Source organism: Muntiacus reevesi, chromosome X (assembly GCF_963930625.1).
Source record: "Muntiacus reevesi chromosome X, mMunRee1.1, whole genome shotgun sequence".
Taxonomy (NCBI): Eukaryota; Metazoa; Chordata; class Mammalia; order Artiodactyla; family Cervidae; genus Muntiacus; species Muntiacus reevesi.
In genome coordinates this window covers 74298181-74320714 of record NC_089271.1, presented here as the reverse complement: position 1 = coordinate 74320714, position 22534 = coordinate 74298181, and the positions used below count along the sequence as shown (strand labels likewise).

At 37.2% G+C, this 22534-nt stretch overlaps 1 protein-coding gene across 3 annotated transcripts in view; it reads left to right on the top strand.

Moving 5' to 3' along the window:
- The window catches only part of HDX (highly divergent homeobox), a 206775-nt gene that overhangs the window by 102999 nt on the left and 81242 nt on the right, over positions 1–22534 (top strand). For all 3 annotated transcript variants that reach the window (XM_065915338.1, XM_065915337.1, XM_065915339.1), the window contains exon 5: positions 21080–21226. In XM_065915338.1, the coding sequence (XP_065771410.1) occupies positions 21080–21226 (147 nt within the window). The remainder of the gene's footprint in view (positions 1–21079; positions 21227–22534) is intronic.

Below are 22534 nucleotides of genomic sequence, written 5' to 3'. Positions count from 1 at the left end.
GAAATATATGTTCTTATTGGCATTTTCTTAATTGTTTTGGCTTTGTTTTTGTAGGTCTTTCCTTTCACTTGTGTTTACTCTCTATATAAGTCCCTTTAATATTTGTTTTAAGCTGGCTTAGTGGTGCTAAATTCTCTTAAGTTTTGCTTGTCTGTAAAGCTTTTGATTTCTCCATCAATATGAATGAGATCCTTGCTGGGTAGAGTAATCTTGGTTGTAACTTTTTTCTTTCAGTACTTTAAATATATCCTGCCATTCCCTTCTGGCCTGCAGAGTTTCTGTTGAAAGATCAGCTGTTAATCTTATGGGTTTTCCCTTCTACGTTATTTATTGTTTTTCTCTTGCTGCTTTTAATATTCTTTCTTTTCCTTTACTTCTGTTAACTTGATTAGTATATGTGTCTCAATGTGTTTCTCCTTGGGTTTATCCTGTATTGGCCTCTCTGGCCTTCTTGGACTTGATTGGTTATTTCTGTTTCCATGTTAGGCAAGTTTTCAACTATAATCTCTTCAAAAATTTTCTCAGTACTTTTCTTTTTCTCTTCTTCTTCTGGGACTCCTATAACTTGAATACTGTTGTGTTTAATATTGTCCCAGAGGTGTCTGGGTCTATCCTCAGTTCTTTTCGTTCTTTTTCTTTTATTCTGCTCTTGAGGAGTTATTTCAACCATTCTATCTTCCAGCTCACTTATCCATTCTTCTGCCTCAGCTATTATACTGTTGGTTCCTTCTAGAGTTTTTTTTTTTTTTAGAGTATTTTTAATAACTGTAATTGTGTTATTCATCTCTATTTACTTATTCTTTGTTTTCTCTATGTCTTTGTTGACTGTATTAATTGTGTTAATTGCTTCTTGTATTTTGTCCATTCTATTTTTGAGGCTCTGGAACATCTTTACTATCATTATTCTGAATGCTTTTTCAAGTAGTTTACCTATTCCCTCTTTGTTTATGTGGTCTTGTGAGTTTCTACCTTGTTTCTTCATTTGTGCTGTATTTCTCTGTCTTTCCATTTTCCCCCCTAACTTATTCTGCTTGAGGTCTCCTTTACCCAGGCTTCAGGGTTGTACTGCTTTTTCCTTTTGATTTTTAACCTCGGTTGATTCAGTGTTAACTTCTTATTAAGGGTGCCTTGTACATGTGGTCTAGTGGGAGGAGGTGAGTTTTTTTTTTTTTTTTTCTTTTTCCTCTGATGTTTAGGGCTGTGTGAGGTGGTATATTTTGCAGTGTCTGTGGAATCCTGTCTGCCAATGATTGTTTATGTGTTTTGGTCTTGCTTATTGTTTTGGTTAGATGCACTGCACTGGATGCTGTTGGCAGCTGGGTGATACAAGGCTGTTTGCACAGGTGTAGGCCAACACCCTTTGGATCATAGAAAAAGCAAGAGAATTCCAGAAAAACACCCACTTCTGCTTCATTGACTATGCTAAAGCCTTTAACTGTGTGGATCACAACAAACTATGGAAAATTCTTAAAAAAGATGGAAATACCAGACCACCTTATATGTAGTCACCTTGCTTATTTAACTTCACACACCTCATCCTTCAAATTCATACTCAAATCAAAATAATTACTCATGACTCTTGGTCCCATCACTTCATGGCAAATAGATGGGGAAACAGTGGAAACAGTGGCTGACTTTATTTTTCTGGCTCCAAAATCACTGCAGGTGGTGACTGCAGCCATGAAATTAAAAGACACTTACTCCTTGGAAAGAAATTTATGATCAACCTAGACAGCAAATTAAAGAGCAGAGACATTATTTTTCCAACAAAGGTCCGTCTAGTCAAGGCTATGTTTTTTCCAGTGGTCATGTATGAATGTGAGAGTTGGGCTGTAAAGAAAGCTTGAGCATTGAAGAATTGATGCTTTTGAACTGTGGTGTTGGAGAAGACTCTTGAGAGTCCCTTGGACTGCAAGGAGATCCAACCAGTCCATCCTAGAGGAGATCAATCCTAGGTGTTCACTGGAAGGACTGATATTGAAGCTGAAGCTCCAATATGTTGGCCACCTGATGTGAAGAGCTGACTCATTTGGAAAGACCCTGATGCTGGGAAAGATTGAGGGCAGGAGGAGAAGGGGACGACAGAGGATGAGATGGTTGGATGGCATCACCGACTCAGTGGACATGGGTTTGGTTGGACTCCGGGAGTTGGTGATGGACAGGGAGGCCTGGTGTGCTGTGGTTCATGGGGTCGCAGAGTCGGACATGACTGAGTGACTGAACTGAACTGAAACTTGGAAGATAATGATAGTTAAATATAAGGATATTTACATAATACCCCTTGCTTTCTCCTTTTCACCTATTTTAAATAGCTTCATAAGTTTTTCCTTAAATAGATAATATAATAGACTATATTTTAATGTAATTCCCATGTTCATGCATGCTTTCAATTATTCATTTAGCAAATATTTTTATTTGAAGTTCTCAGTATGTTCCAGGCATTGATGTAAACATTTGGCATATATTAGGAACCACACAGTAAAAGATCCCTTCCTTTGTGGAGCTCACTTTGTATTCAAGAGACATATATAATAAACAAATAAAATAAGCAAATAAATCATATGTAAGAAGAGTCTAAGTACTATGGAGGAAAAAAAAGCATCAGTTTATGGATGAAAGGGGCAGCCTGTAGTAGTAAATAGGCCTAACTGCAATGAAAGAATATTTACTACAGTGTGCATGTTGATACTTGACTGTTCCACTACTGAAAAGGTTTTTTGCTTTTGCCATTTCAGGAACACTACTGTGGAATTTCTCTAGAGTTATGAAATCTAAGGGTTTAAAAAATATGGTGCATTACATATATATGAATTATTTGTCCATTGTTTAATAATTATATCTCAGTCTTTGACTGTTATATTCCTTTCTCTTGTGATATTTGAAATAAAAGCATCCCCAATTTAGTTTCTGTAATTCTGTTTAGCATTTATAGAGTTTCTTTCATATCTGTCTTCTGTTGACGCAGCCACTGTGCCTCCTTATTGCCTGCGGAATCTAATAAAATTTATTCTAGCATTAGCGCTCACTATTTTCTGGTTCCACCCTGACTGTTTAAGTGTATTTTTCAGTGGAGGTTGTGGCCTCCTTTTGCCACTTGAACAAATATTCTCTGATATCTTCACCTTCACTTTCACTATTTCCATTTCCTCTCATCTTTCCCAACAAAATCTTACTCGTACCTCAAGCCTCAACTCACAGTCCTCCTCAGTGACCACCTACATAGCTCTCTTTCATCTGAAATTTCATAATACTTATTTTTGCATCACACATTTCAATCTTTAATTCTATTTAGCCTTCAATTTGTTTATGTGTGTTTATCCAGTCTTTTCAGCATATATACAACATAATGATTTGATATATACATAGCATGAAATTATATCAACAATAAGTTTAGTTAACATAAATCACAGGTTAATAGTTTAGTAGAAAAAAATGAAATCTGTTATTACACTTATCAAAGTCCATAGGACTGTATGCTTTAGAACCAGATGCATATGAGAATAGACATTGAGATTATTGTTGCTTCTAGCTATGCGATGTAAAATTAACAAAATACCAATAGTAACAGGTAAATGTAGTCAGACTTATGGTCTTGATGACTTTCAACATTTTTAGTACTTATTACTGAAGTTAACAGTGAAAACTGCATGTGATACACATTAATGTAATATTATATTAGACTTGGAGCTTCCCATGTGGCTCAGTGGTAAAGAACCCACCTGCCAATGCAGGAGACACAGGAAATGCATTTTCAATCTCTGTGTCAGGAAAATACCCTGGAGTAGGAAATGGCAACCTACTCTAGTATTCTTGCCAGGAAAATTCCATGGGCAGAGGGGCCTGGTGGGTACAGTCCATAGGGTTGCAAAGAGTCAGACACGACTAAGTGACTGATCATGCATGCATGCATAGTAGACTTGAAAAGACTTTCTTTTTTTTTTTTTCAATTTTACTTACAGAATGCAATAAACTAATGTACATTCTTTTGGAAGCTGTTTTTAGATTTGAATTGGGTGCAGATTTCTCTGGTTTGTTATCAGGTATGAAATTATGTTTCAAAATTCATGTGTGATTTTATAAAATTACCTAAGAACAGTCTCTTCTCCCTTTGGCTAACTCAATTTCAGTTATCTGTAAACACTCATGTTAATTCTAAACATTTGTTAGTGTAAATCTCTGTTCCCAAAAGATTTTCTTCCTTTAATGGTGATGGCATCATTCTACAGATAGAGTAGGAAATTCCAGAATTGAGAAATAAGCTTTCTATTTTATATATACCACTTTAAAAATGCATATAAATGTTCATATTTTCAGAATGTCACAATTTAGTTATCAAGACTATTTTAAGAATTACTTTTTGCTTTTTCAAAATCAGCTTTCTAAGTGATTCAAATGCACTTTGCAATTTGGATTTTTAATATATATGTTATTTAGCTATCACATTCAAAGTTTCAAGATTCAGAAAGTAATTTTTTTGTTTATTTGCATTTTTATTAGATTCTGGTGTTTCTAAACATGGATTGAAACCCATATAAAAGCAAGGTTTTCCAAACACATAGTTACAAAATGGGATATTGGGGAGTGGGGGGAGAGACAGAGAGAGAAGTAAATTAGAAGTTTAGGATTAACACATACACACTACTATATATAAAAAAGACAATTAACAAGGATCTACTGTATAGCACAGGGAACTCTACTTGATTGTCTGTAATAACCTAAATATCAGTTTAGTCTCTCAGTCATGTTTGACTCTTTGCAACCCCATGGACTGCAACATGCCAGGCTTCCCCGTCCATCACCAACTCCTGGAGTTTACTCAAACTCATGTCTATAAAGTTGGTGGTGCCATTCAATTATCTCATCCTCTGTTGCTCCCTTCTCCTCCCACCTCCAATCTTTTCCAGCATCAGGATCTTTTCCAGTGAGTCAGTTCTTCGCGTCAGGTGGTCAAAGTATTGGACCTTCAGTTTCAGTATCAGTCCTTCCAATGAATATTCAGGACTAATTTCCTTTAGGATGGACTGGTTGGACCTCCTTGCTGTCCAAGGGACTCTCAAAAGAATTGAATCACTTAGCTGTATACTTGAAACTAACACACCATTGTAAATGAACTATACTCCAATATGAAATAGAAGTTAAAAATAATAAAAGATAATAAAAATAGATAAATAGCAGTGACTTACTGTATAGCACAGGGAACTATAATTGATATCTTATAGTAACCTATAATTGAAAAGACTCTGAAAAGGAATGCATATATATATGTATAACTGAATTACTTGACTGTATACCTGAAACTAACATAATATTGCATATTAACCATACTTCAGTTTTTTAAAGGGTTAAAAAAATATATCATTTAACATGATATCAGTTGACTTCAACTCCATGTAAAAAGTAAATAAATAAATTTAAAAAAACAATGTTTTCAATAAAAGGTACACCAGTCAAATAAACTTGGATTTTTAATCTATTGTGCTACTCTTCAAAATAGCTCTGTTCTTCACTCCTTCACACTTGAATAGGTTAGGGGCATCCTGGCTGGTAAGGCATGGTTTTCCCTTAAACTGGTTCTTATTCTTTAGAAAATGTTAATGGATTTTTTTTTATTTGGTTTGGTGTTAATCTGTATCAAAACATCAACCTTTATGAATAAGTTATTTTTGTATGGCATACTTTAATGTAAGGGAAGTAGGTCTAAGTTTTTTCAACTTAATGATATTAACTATATTAATGCTGTCATTTAAGGGAATAAGTATTTTAAATACAGTTGTAAAAATGATTATGGGCTTTTCTTTTACCTGAGGGTTTTAGGATAGTAGTATGAGTGACAGGATAATTTCCTGATCTATAGATATTTAATTAAATTAAGCTGTCTTATTTCTCACATGCTGCAAATTGAATGTCTAATTTTATGATTGCATTTGTTTTATACTCATTGCAAAATCTTTCCCATTCTCAGGTAAGAACACTGACTTAAAAGTCATACCTTCTGATAAACCTTTTGGAGCCTTGTTACATTTTACAAGAATAATTCTCATTTTTAGGTCTATGTTATACATTAGTTCAGTAAGATAAGGATATGTTAAAAAAGAGAATGTCATGTTAAGATAATATGTATTCTTTTGTTTTAAGGCACTCAGTTTGTGGTGCTTTGTTACAGAAGCCCAGGCAACTAATAAAGAGGTTTTAAATCAAGGCTCAACAACGTAATTGATAACCAATAGACTATTCTGCAAGAGGGAGTGATGAGATTCAAACATTGCTTTAAGTAGCTGGTTTCTGCTATGGGAAAGACAGAGTAAAGATGTTGCTAGAGATGAAGTCATGGCAGGTTCAGTTAAAAACAAGAGAGAGAGAATGTAGGAACAAAAAAGAACCTGTACAATGCATTGAAATTAAAGAAAAGAAGAATTGAAATCACAAAAGTCTGCTTTATATTAGAAAATCCTCAACCACACATGGGCTTCCCTGGTGGTGCAGAGGGTAAATCATCTGCCTGCAATGAAAGAGACCTGGATTCTATTCCTGGGTCAGGAAGATCCTCTGGAGAAGGAAATGACAACCCATTCTTGCCTGGAAAATTCCATGGATGAAGGAGCCTAGTAGGCTACAGTCCATCAGATTGCAAAGAGTCACACACGACTGAGCAACTTCACTTCTTCTCAAACACACATGAGTTTTAGTGACAACAAATGTAAACTTATAAATAGTATAGCTGTATACTTATGTATCACGCAGTAGACAGCCAATATTGTTGACTGACAAAATATCCCATCTAGTGGAATGTTTACCACTGCTTTTTCTTCTCATTTAAGGTTATACAAAATTGCTTTCATTAGGTATGCCTTAATTTGCATATTAAGTATGGGTGTACATAACTTGATATCTATATGTGATGCCAGAAATGTACTTAACATGAAAAAATATAATAGCACTTTCTGTTATTGGATTAAAATTATGAAAAATACATAAAGAAAAATTATTTAAGTTTTTCTCACTGCTGAACTACCCGATTTGCTACTATGCTTACCCACTTTGTGTCTAATTCTGTGATCCTGTATTTTCCTTGCTGTTTTATTGGATCTGAACGTTCTGAGATGTCTACAGGCTTATTCTACTGTATCAATGAGGGTAGCATGGAAATGTCAGGTTGGTTTATTTCTCTTCCTCAGTTCTTGTCTCATTGCAACAGAGATTTGGAGCAATGGACCAAAAGGTGTAGAATAACAGACAAGTTACAGCTCAGTTCAGCTCAAGCATACAGGTCTTTTATTAGTCTGACACTCCCAAAGGAGTCCACCTCATCCTTCCTGTCAAGTCCTCTTGGCTTCCTGCTTTTATATTTTCAGTCTACTTTTGGTTACACCTGGTTCAGAGTAGGGCTTGTACCCACCACCAGTCAATGAAAATGAATACAAATGGGCATATGCTCAAGGCTGATTGACAATTATAAGTTGTATAACAGCAGGCTGCATTGTTTATATTTTCCCAAATGTCTGCCCATAATTCCATTTGTTATAATTAGGTGTAGAATATTCATGAGTCCTTAATGGGCTCCTATAACTGCCTAAGGTTACTTGTAGAAACCCCTGTGGTCATTTTGTATCCATTGTGTGCGTAGGGCACATGTGGAGGAGTTGAAAAGTCTTTGTAGTTATGTTGTAGCATATCTGTGAGCTCTCCTGAGTGTGTCTGGGATGGAGTTTGGAGACTGGCTTGCATCCTTTGAGCTAGGCCTCCCTTCTTTGTCTAACTCTAGGTCATGTTTAACTTGTCTAACTTTATATCTAATAGAAATATATACATTATCATATGTAAAATAGATAGCCAGTGGGAATTTGATATATGAATCAGGGAGTTCAAACTGGTAACTATGTGACAATCTAGAGGGATGAGATGCAGTGGGAAGTGGGAAGGAGGTTAAAGAGGGAGGGGACCTATGGCTGATTCATGCTGATGTATGGCGGAAATCAACACAACACTGTAAAGTAATTATTCTCCAATTAAACTAAACAAAAAAAAATAATAAGAGAATCCTCTCAAACTACATTCAGTTCATTTCAGTCACTCAGTCATATCCGACTCTTTGTGACCCCATGGACTGCAGCATGCCAGGCCTCCCTGTCCATCACCAACTCCAGGAGTTTACTCAAACTCATGTTCATTGAGTTGGTGATGCCATCCAACCAGAGGGTGACATCATCCTCTGTCACCCACTTCTTCTCCCACCTTAAATCTTTCCCATCATCAGGGTCTTTTCAAATGAGTCAGTTCTTCCCATCAGGTGGCCAAAATATTAGAGTTTTAGCTTCAACATCAGTCCTTCCAATGAATATTCAGGACTGGTTGGATCTTTTTGCAGTTCAAGGGACTTTCAAGAGTCTTCTCCAATACCACAGTCCAAAAGCATCAATTCTTTGGACCTCAGCTTTCTTTAGAGTCCAACTCTCACATCCATACATGACTAAAGGAAAAACCATAGCCTTGGCTAGACAGACCTTTGTTGACAAAGTAATGTCTCTGCTTTTTAATATGCTGTCTTGCTTGGTCATAACTTTTCTTTCAAGGAGTAAGCATCTTTTAATTGCATGGCTGCAGGCACCATCTTCAGTCATTTTGGAGCCCAAAATACTAAAGTCTGCCACTGTTTCCCCATCTATTTGCCATGGAGTGATGGGACCAGATGCCATGATCTTAGTTTTCTGAATGTTGAGCTTTAAGCCAACTTTTTCACTCTCCTTTCACTTTCATCAAGAGGCTCTTTAGTTCTTCTTCACTTTCTACCATAAGGGTGGTGTCATCTGCCTGTCTAAGGTTATTGATATTTCTCCCAACAATCTTGATTCCAGCTTGTGCTTCATCCAGCGCAGCATTTCTCATGATGTACATTGCATATGTTAAATAAACAGGGTGACAATATAGAGTCTTGACATACTTGATTTCCTATTTGGAACCAGCCTGCTGTTCCATGTCCAATTCTAACTGTTGCTTCTTGATCTGCATACAGAGTTCTCAAGAGGCAGGTCAGGTGGTCTGGTATTCCCATCTCTTTCAGAACTTTTCACAGTTTGTGGTGATCCACGCAGTCAAAGGCTTTGGCATAGTCAATAAAGCAGAAATAGATGTTTTTCAGGAACTCTCTTGCTTTTTGATGATCCAGTGGATGTTGGCAATTTGATCTCCAGTTCCTCTGCCTTTTCCAAAACCAGCTTGTACATCTGGAAGTTCACAGTTCACATATTGTTGAAGCCTGGCTTGGAGAATTTTAAGCATTACTTTATTAGCATGTGAGATTAGTGCAATTGTGCAGTAGTTTGGACATTCTTTGGCATTGCCTTTCTTTATTTTTTATTTTTTTCCATTTATTTTTATTATTTGGAGGCTAATTACTTTATAATATTGTAGTGGTTTTTGCCATACAGTGACATGAATCAGCCAAGGATTTACATGTTTTCCCCATCTCGATCCCCCCTCCCACTTCCCTCTCCACCCGATCTCTCTGGGTCTTCCCAGTGCACCAGCCCTGAGCACTTGTCTCATGCATCCAATCCGGGCTGGTGATCTGTTTCTGGAATGAACACTGACGTTTTCCAGTCCTGTGGCCACTGCTGAGTTTTCCAAAGTTGCTGGCATAGTGAGTGCAGCACTTTAACAGCAGCATCTTTTAGGATTTGAAATAGCTCAACTGGAATTCCATCACTCCCACCCACTAGCTTTGTTTGTACTGATGCTTCCTAAGGTCCAGTTGACTTCACATTCCAGGATGTCTGGCTATAGGTGAGTGATCACACCATCGTGATTATCTGGGCCATGAAGTTCTTTTTTGTATAGTTCTTCTGTGTATTCTTGCCACCTGTTCTTAATATCATCTGCTTCTGTTAGGTCCATACCATTTCTGTTCTTTATTGTGCCCATCTTTGCATGAAATGTCCCCTTGGTACTCTAATTTTTTTGAAGAGATCTCTAGTCTTTCCCATTTTTTGTTTTCCTCTTTCTTTGCATTGATCACAGAGGAAGGCTTTCTTCTCTCTCCTTGCTATTCTTTGGAAATCTGTGTTCAAATGGGTATATATTTCCTTTTCTCCTTTGCTTTTTGCTTCTCTTCTTTTCACAGCTATTTATAAGGCCTCTTCAGACAGCCGTTTTGCCTCTTGGTATTTCTTTTCCATGGGGATATTCTTGATCCTTGTCTCCTGTGCAGTGTCATGAATCTCCATCCATAGTTCATCAGACACTCTGTCTATCAGATCTAGTCCCTTGCAGTCTAGTTGATTTCCAGTGTGTTAGCTTCAGGTGTACAACAAATTGAATTATATATATAGTCATTCTTTTTTAGATGCTATCTCATATAGGCCTTTACAGAGTAGTGAGTAGAATTTCTTGTGCTATACAGTAGGTATTTATTAGTTATCTATTTCATAAATAGTTGTGTTGTTGTTTAGTCACTAAGTTGTGTCCAACTTTTTTGCAAACCCATGGAGTAGCCAGACTCCTCTGACCATGGTATTCTCCAAGCAAGAATACTTGAGGGGGTTGCCATTTCCTTCTCCAGTGGCTCTTCCTGACTCAGGGATCAAACGTGCATCTCCTGCATTGGCAGGCTGATTCTTTACCACTGAAGCCCATAGTAGTGTGTATATGACAATCTCAATCTTCCAATTTATCCTTCCCTTTCCTTACCCCTAGATAACCATATGTGTGTTTTCTACATCTGTAACTCTATTTCTGTTTTATAGATACGTTCATTTGTACTCTTATATGTGGACTTCCTACTTTGATTTATTTTTAACTAACTTTTCCCTAATTTTATTAGTTTTTAAATTAATAATGGAGAAATACAGCCAATTATAAGAACTATGGGGATTCCCTGGTTACTCAGATGGTAAAGAATCTGACTGCAGTGCAGGAGACGTAGGTTCAGTCCCTGGATCAGGAAGACCCCCTGTAGAAGGAAATGGCAACCCACTTCAGTATTCTTGCCTGAAGAATCCCATGAACAGAGGAGCTTGGAGAGCTACAGTCCATAGGGTCACAAAGAGTCACATCATGTGACTTTACACAACGTATTACTAATGATAGAAAATATATTCCATATGGTTAAAAGTACCCTTATTTGCAAAAAAGACATCTAGCATATGTTCAGCACAGTTCTTGTCACTGAGTATACAAATTAAAAATAAGAAAAGAAAAATGCATCTTTATGCATTTTTATGCATAAAAAATGCATGCTTATGCTTTAAGTAAGCATTTTTCAGAAAAATAAATTCAAGGCCAAGAAGCATACAAAAACCCTTGGTCTTATTTAAAGAAATACAAATCAAAACCAAAAGACAAAATCTTTCACTAAACTAGTAATAATTATAAATTTGGATAATCCCTAGCATTGATAAAGATACAGGAAAATAGGGACTATCATATATTTCAGCCCTTATCCAAGGGCAATTTGTCTATATTTACAAAAATATTTTAAATGCACATACTCTTTGGGTAACCAGTTCCATTTTGTGGTGTAAAACCTAAAATTAAGTTACCACATTATTTGTGTATTGACATCTGGGAAAAGCCAAAAGGGTCTTGAATTATGGCCTAAACACAAGTTACCCTTCCCATCCTGTTCCCGCAGATGAAATACCATATTCAAACAACTCTCCTTAGCACAGGGGCAAGACCCAATGCCTCTTTGTCCCTGAATGGCAAGCTTCAGTTCCCTGCTAACCCACAAAATGATTCTAACAAGTCGATCACGTCCTCCTGTGGGAAAGAGAGGTTTCACCATGCTTCAGGATTACACCACAGCCCTTGTTTGTTCATTCTGTTTTCAATATTCTCATATGTTCCTCTGTGGCATACAGTGTTCTCTTACAGGCTGTGAGTATATGTGATTCACATATATACTGTGCTTTCATCTGTCTGGTGTTAGGAGTCCTTTCCTTGTCAACTTGAAGAACTGGAAACACATGGCTTGGAATTTCCTGTTATACATAATTGCAAATATAAAGCAAAATATGTACCAGAATGTCCATTTCAGCATTGATTTTAATAACAATAACCTGAAAATCACCTAATGTCTATCATTAGATAGCTAAATCAGATAACATAATTCAGTTCAGTTCTGTTTAGTAACTCAGCTATGTCCGACTCTTTGTGACTCCATGGACTGCAGCATGCCAGGCTTGCCTGTCCGTCACCAACACCCAGAGCTAGCTCAAATTCAGGTCCATCGAGTTGGTGATGTCATCCAACTATCTCATCCGCTGTTGTCCCCTTCTCCACCTGTCTTCAATCTTTCACAGCATCAGGTCTTTTCCAATGAGTCAGTTATCCACAACAAGTGGCCAAAGTATTGGAGCTTCAGCTTCAGGCATCAATGAATATGCAGGTTTCAATGAATATTCAGTTTTCAATGAATGTTCAGGACTGATTTCCTTTAGGATGGACTGGTTGGATCTCCTTGCAGTCCAAGGACTCTCAAGAGTCTTCTCCAACACAACAGTTCAAAAGCATCAATTCTTTGGTGCTCAACTTTCTTTATAGTCCAACTCTCACTGTCTCCATACATGACAACTGGAAAAACCATAGCTTTGACGAGATGGACCTTTGTGGGCAAAGTAATGTCTCTGCTTTTTAATATGCTGTCTAGTTTGCTCATAGTTTTTCTTCCAAAGAGAATTTAGAATTCTCTTTCCCAATTTAGAACCAGTCTGTTGTTCCAAGTCTGGTTCTAACTGCTGTTTCTTGACCTGCATACAGATTTCTCTGGAGACAAGAAAGGTGGTCTGGTATTCCTATCTCTTTAGGAATTTTCCACAGTTTGCTGTGATCCAGACAGTCAAAGGCTTTGGCACCATCAATGAAGCAGAAGTAGATGTTTTGTCTGGAACTCTCTTGCTTTTTCTATGATCCAACTGATGTTGGCAATTTATCTTGGTTCTTTTGCCTTTTCTGAATCCAACTTGAGCATACGAAAGTTCATGGTTCATGTACTGTTGAAGCCTGGCTTGGAGAATTTTCAGCATTACTTTGCTAGCATGTGAGATGAGTATAATTGTGCTGTACTTTGAACACTCTGTGGCATTGTTTTCTTTGGATTGGAATGAAAAGTGACCTTTGCCAGTCCTGTCGCCTCGTCTGAGTTTTCAAAGTTTGCTGGCATATTGAGTGCAGCACTTTAACAGCATCATCTTTTAAGATTTGAAGCAGCCTGTATGACATAATTAGATAATATTAAATAACAATTGCATAAGTAAATTGTATAGTGTCCGTATGATGGAATACAGTGTAGCAGTTAAACTGATTGAAGTATATCGATGGTATCTTGAGGATATATACATGATATAGTGATGATATGGAAAAATTTTCTAAATATAATAAGTGAAAAAAGTTAAGTTTATAGTATCATTGGTTTGTTTTTTCTAAGTGTATATACATTTTTACCTCGGAAATTTACTCAGGAAGCTACTGACAGTGGTTGCCTTTGGTGTCAGGATTGGGAATTTGTACCTAAGAAAGGAAGAGAGATTGTAGCTCATTTTATTTCCTTCTGTTTGAATTTGTTAAACAAGTACATAATTACTTTCATTTTTACAATGAGAATAAAAGCAAAAAGGCATGATACCTGCTATTAAGTAGCCCATTATCTAGCATTATCTAGAGGGAAATTGAACAAGCTTTCACAAAGCTAGTTTGAAATCTCAACAGCATACATTGCTCTCTGGACTGATGGTTGGGATATGACAATAATCCACAGCATATGGAAAACTGAGGCAGTAAGGAACTGTTAGTTGAGTTTAACATTTTTAATAGTTCTCATTTCAAAAGGATTTGCTTCTGAGTACAAATATATAATTCATTTCTACATTTAACTCTAATAAGACACATACTTAAAACAAGAAACTATGCTCCCCAATATCAGAATTTTATCACTCAGTTTTATTTAAAAAGAAAAATCAAAGAACTAAATTCCTTGAAATGTCCTTAAAATTTGTGAAGAGGCCAGAAGATTTTTTTCTATTGTGTTACAATATAATCCAAGTAAAATCAAAATAATTACCTGGCCACATAGGCCAAACCTCAGCTTTAACCTAGATTTCCAGGGTTACTAGAATGTTCAGTTCAGTTCAGTTCAGTTGCTCAGTGGTGTCTGACTCTTTGCGACCCCATGAACCACAGCATGCCAGACCACCCCGTACATCACCAACTCCAGAAGTTTACCCAAACTCATGTCCATCGAGTCGGGATGCCATCCAGCCATCTCATCCTCTGTTGTCCCCTTCTCTTCCTGCCCCCAATCCCTCCCATCATCAGGGTCTTTTCCAATGAGTCAGCTCTTCACATCAGGTGGCCAAAGTATTGGAGTTTCAGTCTCAGCATAAGTCCTTCCAATGAACACCCAGGACTGATCTCCTTTAGGATGAACTAGTTGGATCTCCTTGCAGTCCAAGGGACTCTCAAAAGTCTACTCCAACACCACAGTTCAAAAGCATCAGTTCTTCGGCACTCTGCTTTCTTTACAGTTCAATCTCTCTCACATCCATACATGACCACTGGAAAAACCATAGACTTGACTAGACAGACCTTTGTTACTCCTTACAAAAATCAGCAAGATAATTGACTAATATGTCTCCATCACTTAAATCAGCAGTTTAGACTGAGGGATGTCTTGTAAAGTGAAAGTGGTTTAAGTCAAATAGAGAGAAAAAGGGACTTCCCTGGTGGCTCAGACGGTAAGGAATAACACCTGCAATTCAGGAGACCCAGGGTCAATCCCTGGGTCGGGAAGATTTCCTGGAGAAGAGAATGGCTACATACTCCAGGGCCTCAGAGTTGGACATGACCGAGTGACTAAGCACGGCTCACAACTCTTCAAGAGACAAAACTGATTTCATATTCAGGTTTCCTCAGGGAAGTACTCACCTTAAGTATACACATTTTTTTTTTCTCTAAATCAGTATTCAGTTTTAATGCTAGTTGATTTTTATTACCTTACTTATTATCTTAGTTAGAATATGCTCTTAGGAGCTTTAAAAATAATTTCCCTTTCCCCCATAAACTTCTACTTAATGGGCGTTGTCATAATAGGTCACCTTTAGCATTGCTGATGCTAAGATCGTAGCACATTTCTAACAAGTCAAATCAGGTTTTATTTAGTTCAATTTAAGGGATGAATCAGCTTTGGATGTCCTCTAAATGAATTACAAATTAACTTGCTGAGTGTGTTCAGTGTTCTGTTTATTATTCTTTCCATTTCAACAAAAATGTAAGCTAGCTTGCAGTGGAGAATTTGGTGCAATGGAAAAATATGGGAATATTCATGCTGCCTGTTATGATGAATTATTTCAATCTACCTAGAACCATGCTCCCATTAATTTTGCTCTCTGGTTTTGAAAATTTCAACCCCACAGCTATTGTACAAACAATAAAGGAGCTTTTCAGTTGCTTAGTCTCCTCTGACTCTTTGTGACCCACACAGAAGACAGAACACCAGGCTTCCCTGTCCATCACCAACTCCCAGAGCTTGCTCAAAATCATGTCCATCGAGTTGGTGATGCCATCCAACCATCTCATCCTCTGGTGTCCCCCTTCTCCTCCTGCCCTCAATCTTTCCCAGCATCAGAGTCTTTTCCAATGAGTCAGCACTTTGCATCAGGTGGCAAAAGTATTGGGGCTTTAGCCTCAGCATCAGGGATGTTTCGAGAGAACAGCATCGAAACATGTATATTATCTAGGGTGAAACAGATCACCAGCCCAGGTTGGATGCATGAGACAAGTGCTCGGACCTGGTGCACTGGGAAGACCCAGAGGGATCAGGTAGAGAGGGAGGTGGGAGGGGGGATCGGGATGGGGAATACATGTAAATCCATGGCTGATTCATGTCAATGTATGACAAAACCCACTACAATATTGTAAAGTAATTAGCCTCCAACTAGTAAAAATAAATGAAAAAAAAAATAAAGTAAATCAGACAGAGAAAGCCAAGCACTGTATATGATCTCACTTGTATTTGTAGTCTAAAATAACAATAACAAAACAAAAGCCTGACTTAGAAAAAGTGATCAGATGTGTTCTTACCAGAGGTGGTTGGTGGTGCTGGGAGGTGGATGACACAGGTAAAGGGGTCAAAAAGGGGTACAAACTTCCAGTTATAAAATAACTAAGTCATGGGATTATTGCAGAGGATAGTTAATAGTATTGTATTGCACATTTGAAAGTTGCTAAGAGATTATGTATGGATATGAGAGTTGGACTGTGAAGAAAGCTGAGCGCCGAAAAATTGGAAAAAAAAACCCAAAAAACAGCATCAGTCCTTCCAGTGAATATTCAGGACTGATTTCCTTTAGGATTGACTGGATCTCCTTGCAGTCCAAGGGACTTTCAAGAGTCTTCTCCAGTGCCACAGTTCAAAAGCATGAATTCTTCAGCACTCATCCTTCTTTATGTTCTAACCCTCATATCCGTACATGACTAGTGGAAAAGATAAAAAACACAGCTTTGACTATATGGACCTTTGTCGGCAAAGCAATGTCTTTGCTTTTTAATATGCTATCTAGGTTGGTCATAGCTATTTTTCTAAGAAGAAAGCGTCTTTTAATTTCATGGCTACAGTCACCATTTTCAGTGATTTGAGAATCCAAGAAAATAAATTCTGTCACTTTTTCCATTGTTTCCCCATTTATTGCCATGAAATGATGGGACCAGATGCCATGATCTTAGTTTTTTTTGAATGTTGAGTTTTAAACCAGCTTATTCACTCTCTTTTTTCACCTTCATCAAGAGGCTCCTTAGTTACTCTTCACTTTCTACCACTAGAGTGGTGTCATCTTATATCTGAGGTTATTTATATTTCTCTCAGCAATCTTGATTCCAGCTTGTGCTTCATCCAGCCCAGCATTTCGTATGACATACTCTGCATAGAAGTTAAATAAGCAGGGTGACAATATAGAGCCTTGATGTACTCCTTTCCCAATTTGGAACCAGTCTGTTGTTCCAGGCCCAGTTCTAACTTTTTTTTCTTGACCTGCATAGAGCTTTCTCAGGAGGCAAGTAAGGTGGTCTGGTATTCCAACTGACAGTTTGTTGTGATCCACACAGTCAAAGGCTTTTGCATTGTCAGTGAAGCAGATGTTTTTTCTGTAATTCCTTTGAAATTTTCCCTCCCATTTTCTATGGTCCAATGGGTGTTGACAATTTGATCTCTGATTCCTCTGTTTTTTGTGCCTTCCAAGAGTCTCTATTTCCCTCAGTCTTTTGGAAGTTCTGTAATCAAATCCTGCTGACCTCCAAAGTCAGATTCCCTGAGGATTCTCAGTCGATTTGCCAGATCCCCTGCTTGGGAAGTCTGTTGTGGAGCCTAGAACTTTTGTAACAGTGTAAAAACTTCTTTGGTATTATTGTTCTCTAGTTTGTGGATCACCCACCCAGAGGCTCTGTTGTGGGGCTCATGGTGACCTCGTCCAAGAGAACTGATACATCACACTATGCCTCCCAGGACTGCTGCTGCCAGTGCCCTGTCCCCGCAGCAGGCCACTGCTGACCCATGCTTCCACAGGAGGGCTTGAAACACTCACAGACAGATATGACTCTCACTTATGTTTCCACAGGAGGGCTTCAAACACTCACAGACAGATATGACTCTCACTTGTGGGGGGTCACTGTTCCTTTCACTGGATCCTAGTGCCCACAGGGTTTTGTTTACACCCTCCAAGAGTCTCTGACAGGTATGAAGCTTGATTTTAAACATGTTCGTGCCCCTCCCAGCGTGTTGTGGCTGCTTCTCCTTTGTCCTTGGATGTGGAATATCTTTTTTTGGTGGGTTCCAACAGCTTCCAGTCGATAGTTGTTCAGCAGTTAGATGTGATTTTGGTGTTCTTGCAGAAGATGAGCACCGCCCTTCTACTCTGCCATCTAGCCAAACTCCAATATAGGAAAGACACATAAAATTTTTATGTTATAAATAACTTGATCATTATTTTACTTGATTAAAAAAAAACTTGGATGACATACTTTGATTCTTTTACTGTAAACATGTAATTTAGTACTAGTACTTGTAATAGATGTTACTAATCAGGGTTTGTTTGTTTTTAACTGTAGCAGGGAGAAGAGAGTTTGGTGGTGTTGAAATTTATTAACACACAAAGTAAAGCTATATTATATGTCTTACTGAGAGACATATGTTAACTATACAGTCTAACTTCATTTACTTGGTAGTAAACTGAGAATTCATATGTTGCTTTTTCATCCTGATAGCTAAAATTTGTTTTAAAAAATTGTAGCTTTAAAACAAATTTGCACCTGTTGTTTATTTTTATATCAGTATTAGCTCTGATAACTCTGTTAAGTATGGTTTACATGTTTTATACATTATCTTTCATTGTTACCTGAATTTAATTTAGAAGAGAGTCCCATTTTAAATTTCAGTTAGGGAGGAAACGTTCAAAATTGTTTATGTCTAAGAAGGTTTTAAAGTCTAACCTCTGTGTGGGACCAGATCATTTATTCTTAGGCAGAAGGCAGCAACAGAACCTCATAGTTCATGCCATGATTTGACACTTTTATTCTCTACTCATTCACTCTCACAGGTTTTTTCCAACTCTCCTTCATATCACTCTCACTCTTTCATCACAAACACGCATATACTCATACAGGATTTTACAGGATATATATTTTTAATCAGATAATTTTTAGATTATTTTAACCACTCCTTGAAATAATTGGAGACTTCATAGGGATAAAACTACTAGAAAAAATCAGATATATGTCTATTTCTAACTGCCATGATATCTCTGTGCCCTGTTGAATAAGTTCTTTGATCTTTCTTTACATGTCTTCTTATTCACAAATAAAGGTCATTATTCTATCACGCTTCTTAGTTCTTAGGGATGCCTCTAGGGTTCATTGAATTAAAACAATATATAAAGTCCAAAGTTACTTGGTTTAAAAAAAGCTAAAAATTAAAAAGAAAGGCTTATTCTGAAACTTTCTGAAGACATAAATGTGATTGTTATTTTAAAAGAACATTATCTCGTTGTGGCTTTGATTTGCATTTCTCTGATAACGAGTGATGTTGAGCATCTTTTCATGTGTTTGTTAGCGATCTGTATGTCTTCTTTGGAGAAATGTCTGTTGAGTTCTTTGGCCCATTTTTTGATTGGGTCATTTATTTTTCTGGAATTGAGCTGCAGGAGCTGCTTGTATACTTTTGAGATTAATCCTTTGTCTGTTGCTTTGTTTTCTATTATTTTCTCCCAATCTGACGGCTGTCTTTTCACCTTGCTTATAGTTTCCTTTGTTGTGCAAAAGCTTTTAATTTTAATTAGGTCCCATTTGTGTATTTTTGTTTTTATTTCCAATATTCCGGGAGGTGGGTCATAGAGGATCCTGCTGTGATTTATGTCAGAGAGTGTTTTGCCTATGTTTTTCTCTAGGAGTTTTTTAGTTTCTGGTATTATTACATTTAGATCTTTAATCCATTTTGAGTTTATTTTTGTGTATGGTGTTAGAAAGTGTTCTAGTTTCATTCTTTTGCAAGTGGTTGACCAGTTTTCCCAGCACCACTTGTTAAAGAGGTTGTCTTTTTTCCATTGTATATCCTTGCCTCCTTTGTCGAAGATAAGGTGTCCATAGGTACATGGATTTATCTCTGGGCTTTCTATTCTGTTCCATTGATCTATATTTCTGTCTTTGTGCCAGTACCATACTGTCTTGATGATGGCTGCTATCGAAAAGTGTATAAGCAATAAATGTTGGAGAGGGTGTGGAAAAAAGGGAACCCTCTTACACTGTTGGTGGGAATGCAAACTAGTACAGCCACTATGGAGCACAGTATGGCGATTCCTTAAAAAGCTGGAAATAGAACTGCTGTGTGACCCAGAAATCCCACTTCTGGGCATACGCACCAAGGAAACTAGATCTGAAAGAGACACATGCACCCCAATGTTCATCACGGCAGTTTATAAATGCCAGGACATGGAAGCAACCTAGATGCCCATCAGCAGACAAATGGATAAGGAAGCTGTGGTACATATATACAATGGAATATTACTCAGTCATTAAAAAGAATTCATTTGAATCAGTTCTAATGAGATGGATGAAACTGGAGCCCATTATACAGAGTGAAGTAAGCCAGAAAGATAAAGACCAATACAGTATACTAACACATATATATGGAATTTAAAAAGATGGTAACAATAATCCATTATGCAAAACAGAAAAAGAGACACAGATGTACAGAACAGACTTTGGGACTCTATGTAAGAAGGCGAGGGTGGGATGTTCTGAGAGAATAGCATTGAAACAAGTATACTATCAAGGTTGAAAGAGACCACCAGGCCAAGTTGGATGCATGAGACAAGTGCTCAGGGCTGGTGCACTGGGAAGACCCAGAGGGATGGGATGGGGAGGGAGGTAGGAGGGGGGATTGGGATGGGGAACACATGTAAATCCATGGCTGATTCATGTCAATGTATGGCAAAAACCACTATGATATTGTAAAGTAATTAGCCTCCAACTAATAAAAATAAATGAATAAAAATAAAGAGTATTTTCTTCTTGTATTTCTCTTATGTAACATTTTAATTAATTATAAAATCAAGTGAAGCTTACATATGGTAAATCTAGATTAATTTATCAAAAGACAGCACTGTGATATGATCTCAACTCTGGTAATTTTTAATATATGTAGTGTGAGTGTAAATATATGTATTATAGAGAAAAGTTTGAGAGAATATAATTACAATTAACATATGTAATTTCCAGGATGGTTAGTGATTTAAATTATCTTCTTTTAAAAATGCATTTGTATCTTCTACAATTACCTGTATTGTTTGTGTGATTACAACCATTTTAAATCAGTATTGCTTAATTACTATCAGTTAACTTTTTTTTTACCCATTTTATTCTAGCACATGTTCATCTCATAGAAATAAATACCATGAAAATGTCCATTTCAGAATGGGGAAAAACAGAGCAAGAATTATGAAATTAATTTATGCATTGAAAGTAACCTAGCACATCTTGCTCTGATGATGCCATTTAATATTTGATTATTGATTATTCTAATTTTTGAAAATGTTCTTTACAGCTACAAGATCGCACTCAGTTCAGTGACCAAGACTTAGCCACTCTTAAGAAGTACTGGGACAATGGCATGACCAGCCTTGGTTCTGTTTGTCGAGAAAAAATTGAAGCAGTTGCAACTGAATTAAATGTTGACTGTGAAATAGTTCGGGTAAGGGATTTTCAATAATTTTCATGTTGTAGTTGATGAGTGTCATATTAAAAATTTCATCATTTGTGTTTCTCTAATAACTAGTGATGTTGAACATCTTTTCACGTGCTTTTTTGGTTCCCTGCATGTCTTCATTGGAGAAATAGCTACTTATAACATCTGTCCATTTTTTGATTGGGTCTTTTTTTTTTTTTTTTTTTGAGATATTGAGAGGCATGAGAGGTTTGTACATTTTGGAGATGAATCCTTTGTCAGGTGCTTTGTTTGAAAATATTTTCTCACATTCTGAGGTTTGTCTTTTCATGTTGTTTATAGTTTCCTTTGCTGTGTAAAAGCATTTAAGTTTCATTAGGTGCCATTTGTTTATTTTGGTTTTTATTTTCATTACTCTAGGAGGTAGATTGATAAAAAGCTTGCTGTGATTTATGTCAGAGTATTCTGCTTATATTTTATCCCAAGAGTTTTAGAGTTTCCATCCTTAAATGTAGGTCTTTAATCCATTGAATTTATTTTTGTGTGTGGTTTCTGACTCTTTGCAACCCCATACAGTCCATGGAATTCTCCAGGCCAGAATACTGCAGTGGGTAACCTTTCCGTTCTCCAGGAGATCTCTAACACCACAGTTCAAAAGCATCAATTCTTCAGCCCTCAGCTTTCTTTATAGTCCAAGTCTTACATCAGTGTTCTAATTTCACTCCTTTATATGCAGCTGCCATTTTCCCAGCACCTAGGTCTCCCACATAGCAGGCAGATTCTTTACCAGCTGAGTCACCAGGGAAGCCCATGTGGTATTAGTTCAGTTCTGTTCTGTTGCTTGGTCATGTCCGACTCTCTACAACCCCATGGACATCAGGCCTCTCTGTCCATCACCAACTTCTGGAGTTTACTCAAACTCATGTCCATTGAGTCGGTGATACCATCCAACCATCTCATACTCTGTCGTCCACTTCTCTTCCTGCCTTCAATCTTTCCCAGCATGAGGGTCTTTTCCAGTGAGTCAGTTCTTTGCGTCAGGTGGCCAAAGTATAGGAGGTTCAGCTTCAGCATCAGACTTTCCAATGAATATTCAGGATTGATTTCCTATAGGATGGTTTGATCTCCTTGCAGTCAAAGGGACTCTTAAGAGTCTTCAGAAGGAATGCTAACAGTTGACTCTTGTGTGCAAGTAAATGTAGTCTTCAGCTCACACTGAAGGATCATTCCATAAAAATCAAGAAGTAACTACTATTAAAGGAAAAAATAATACACAGCTCTTCCAGAGGAGGAAATATTTTCTCATACATATATACATGAATAAAGAGGGAGAAA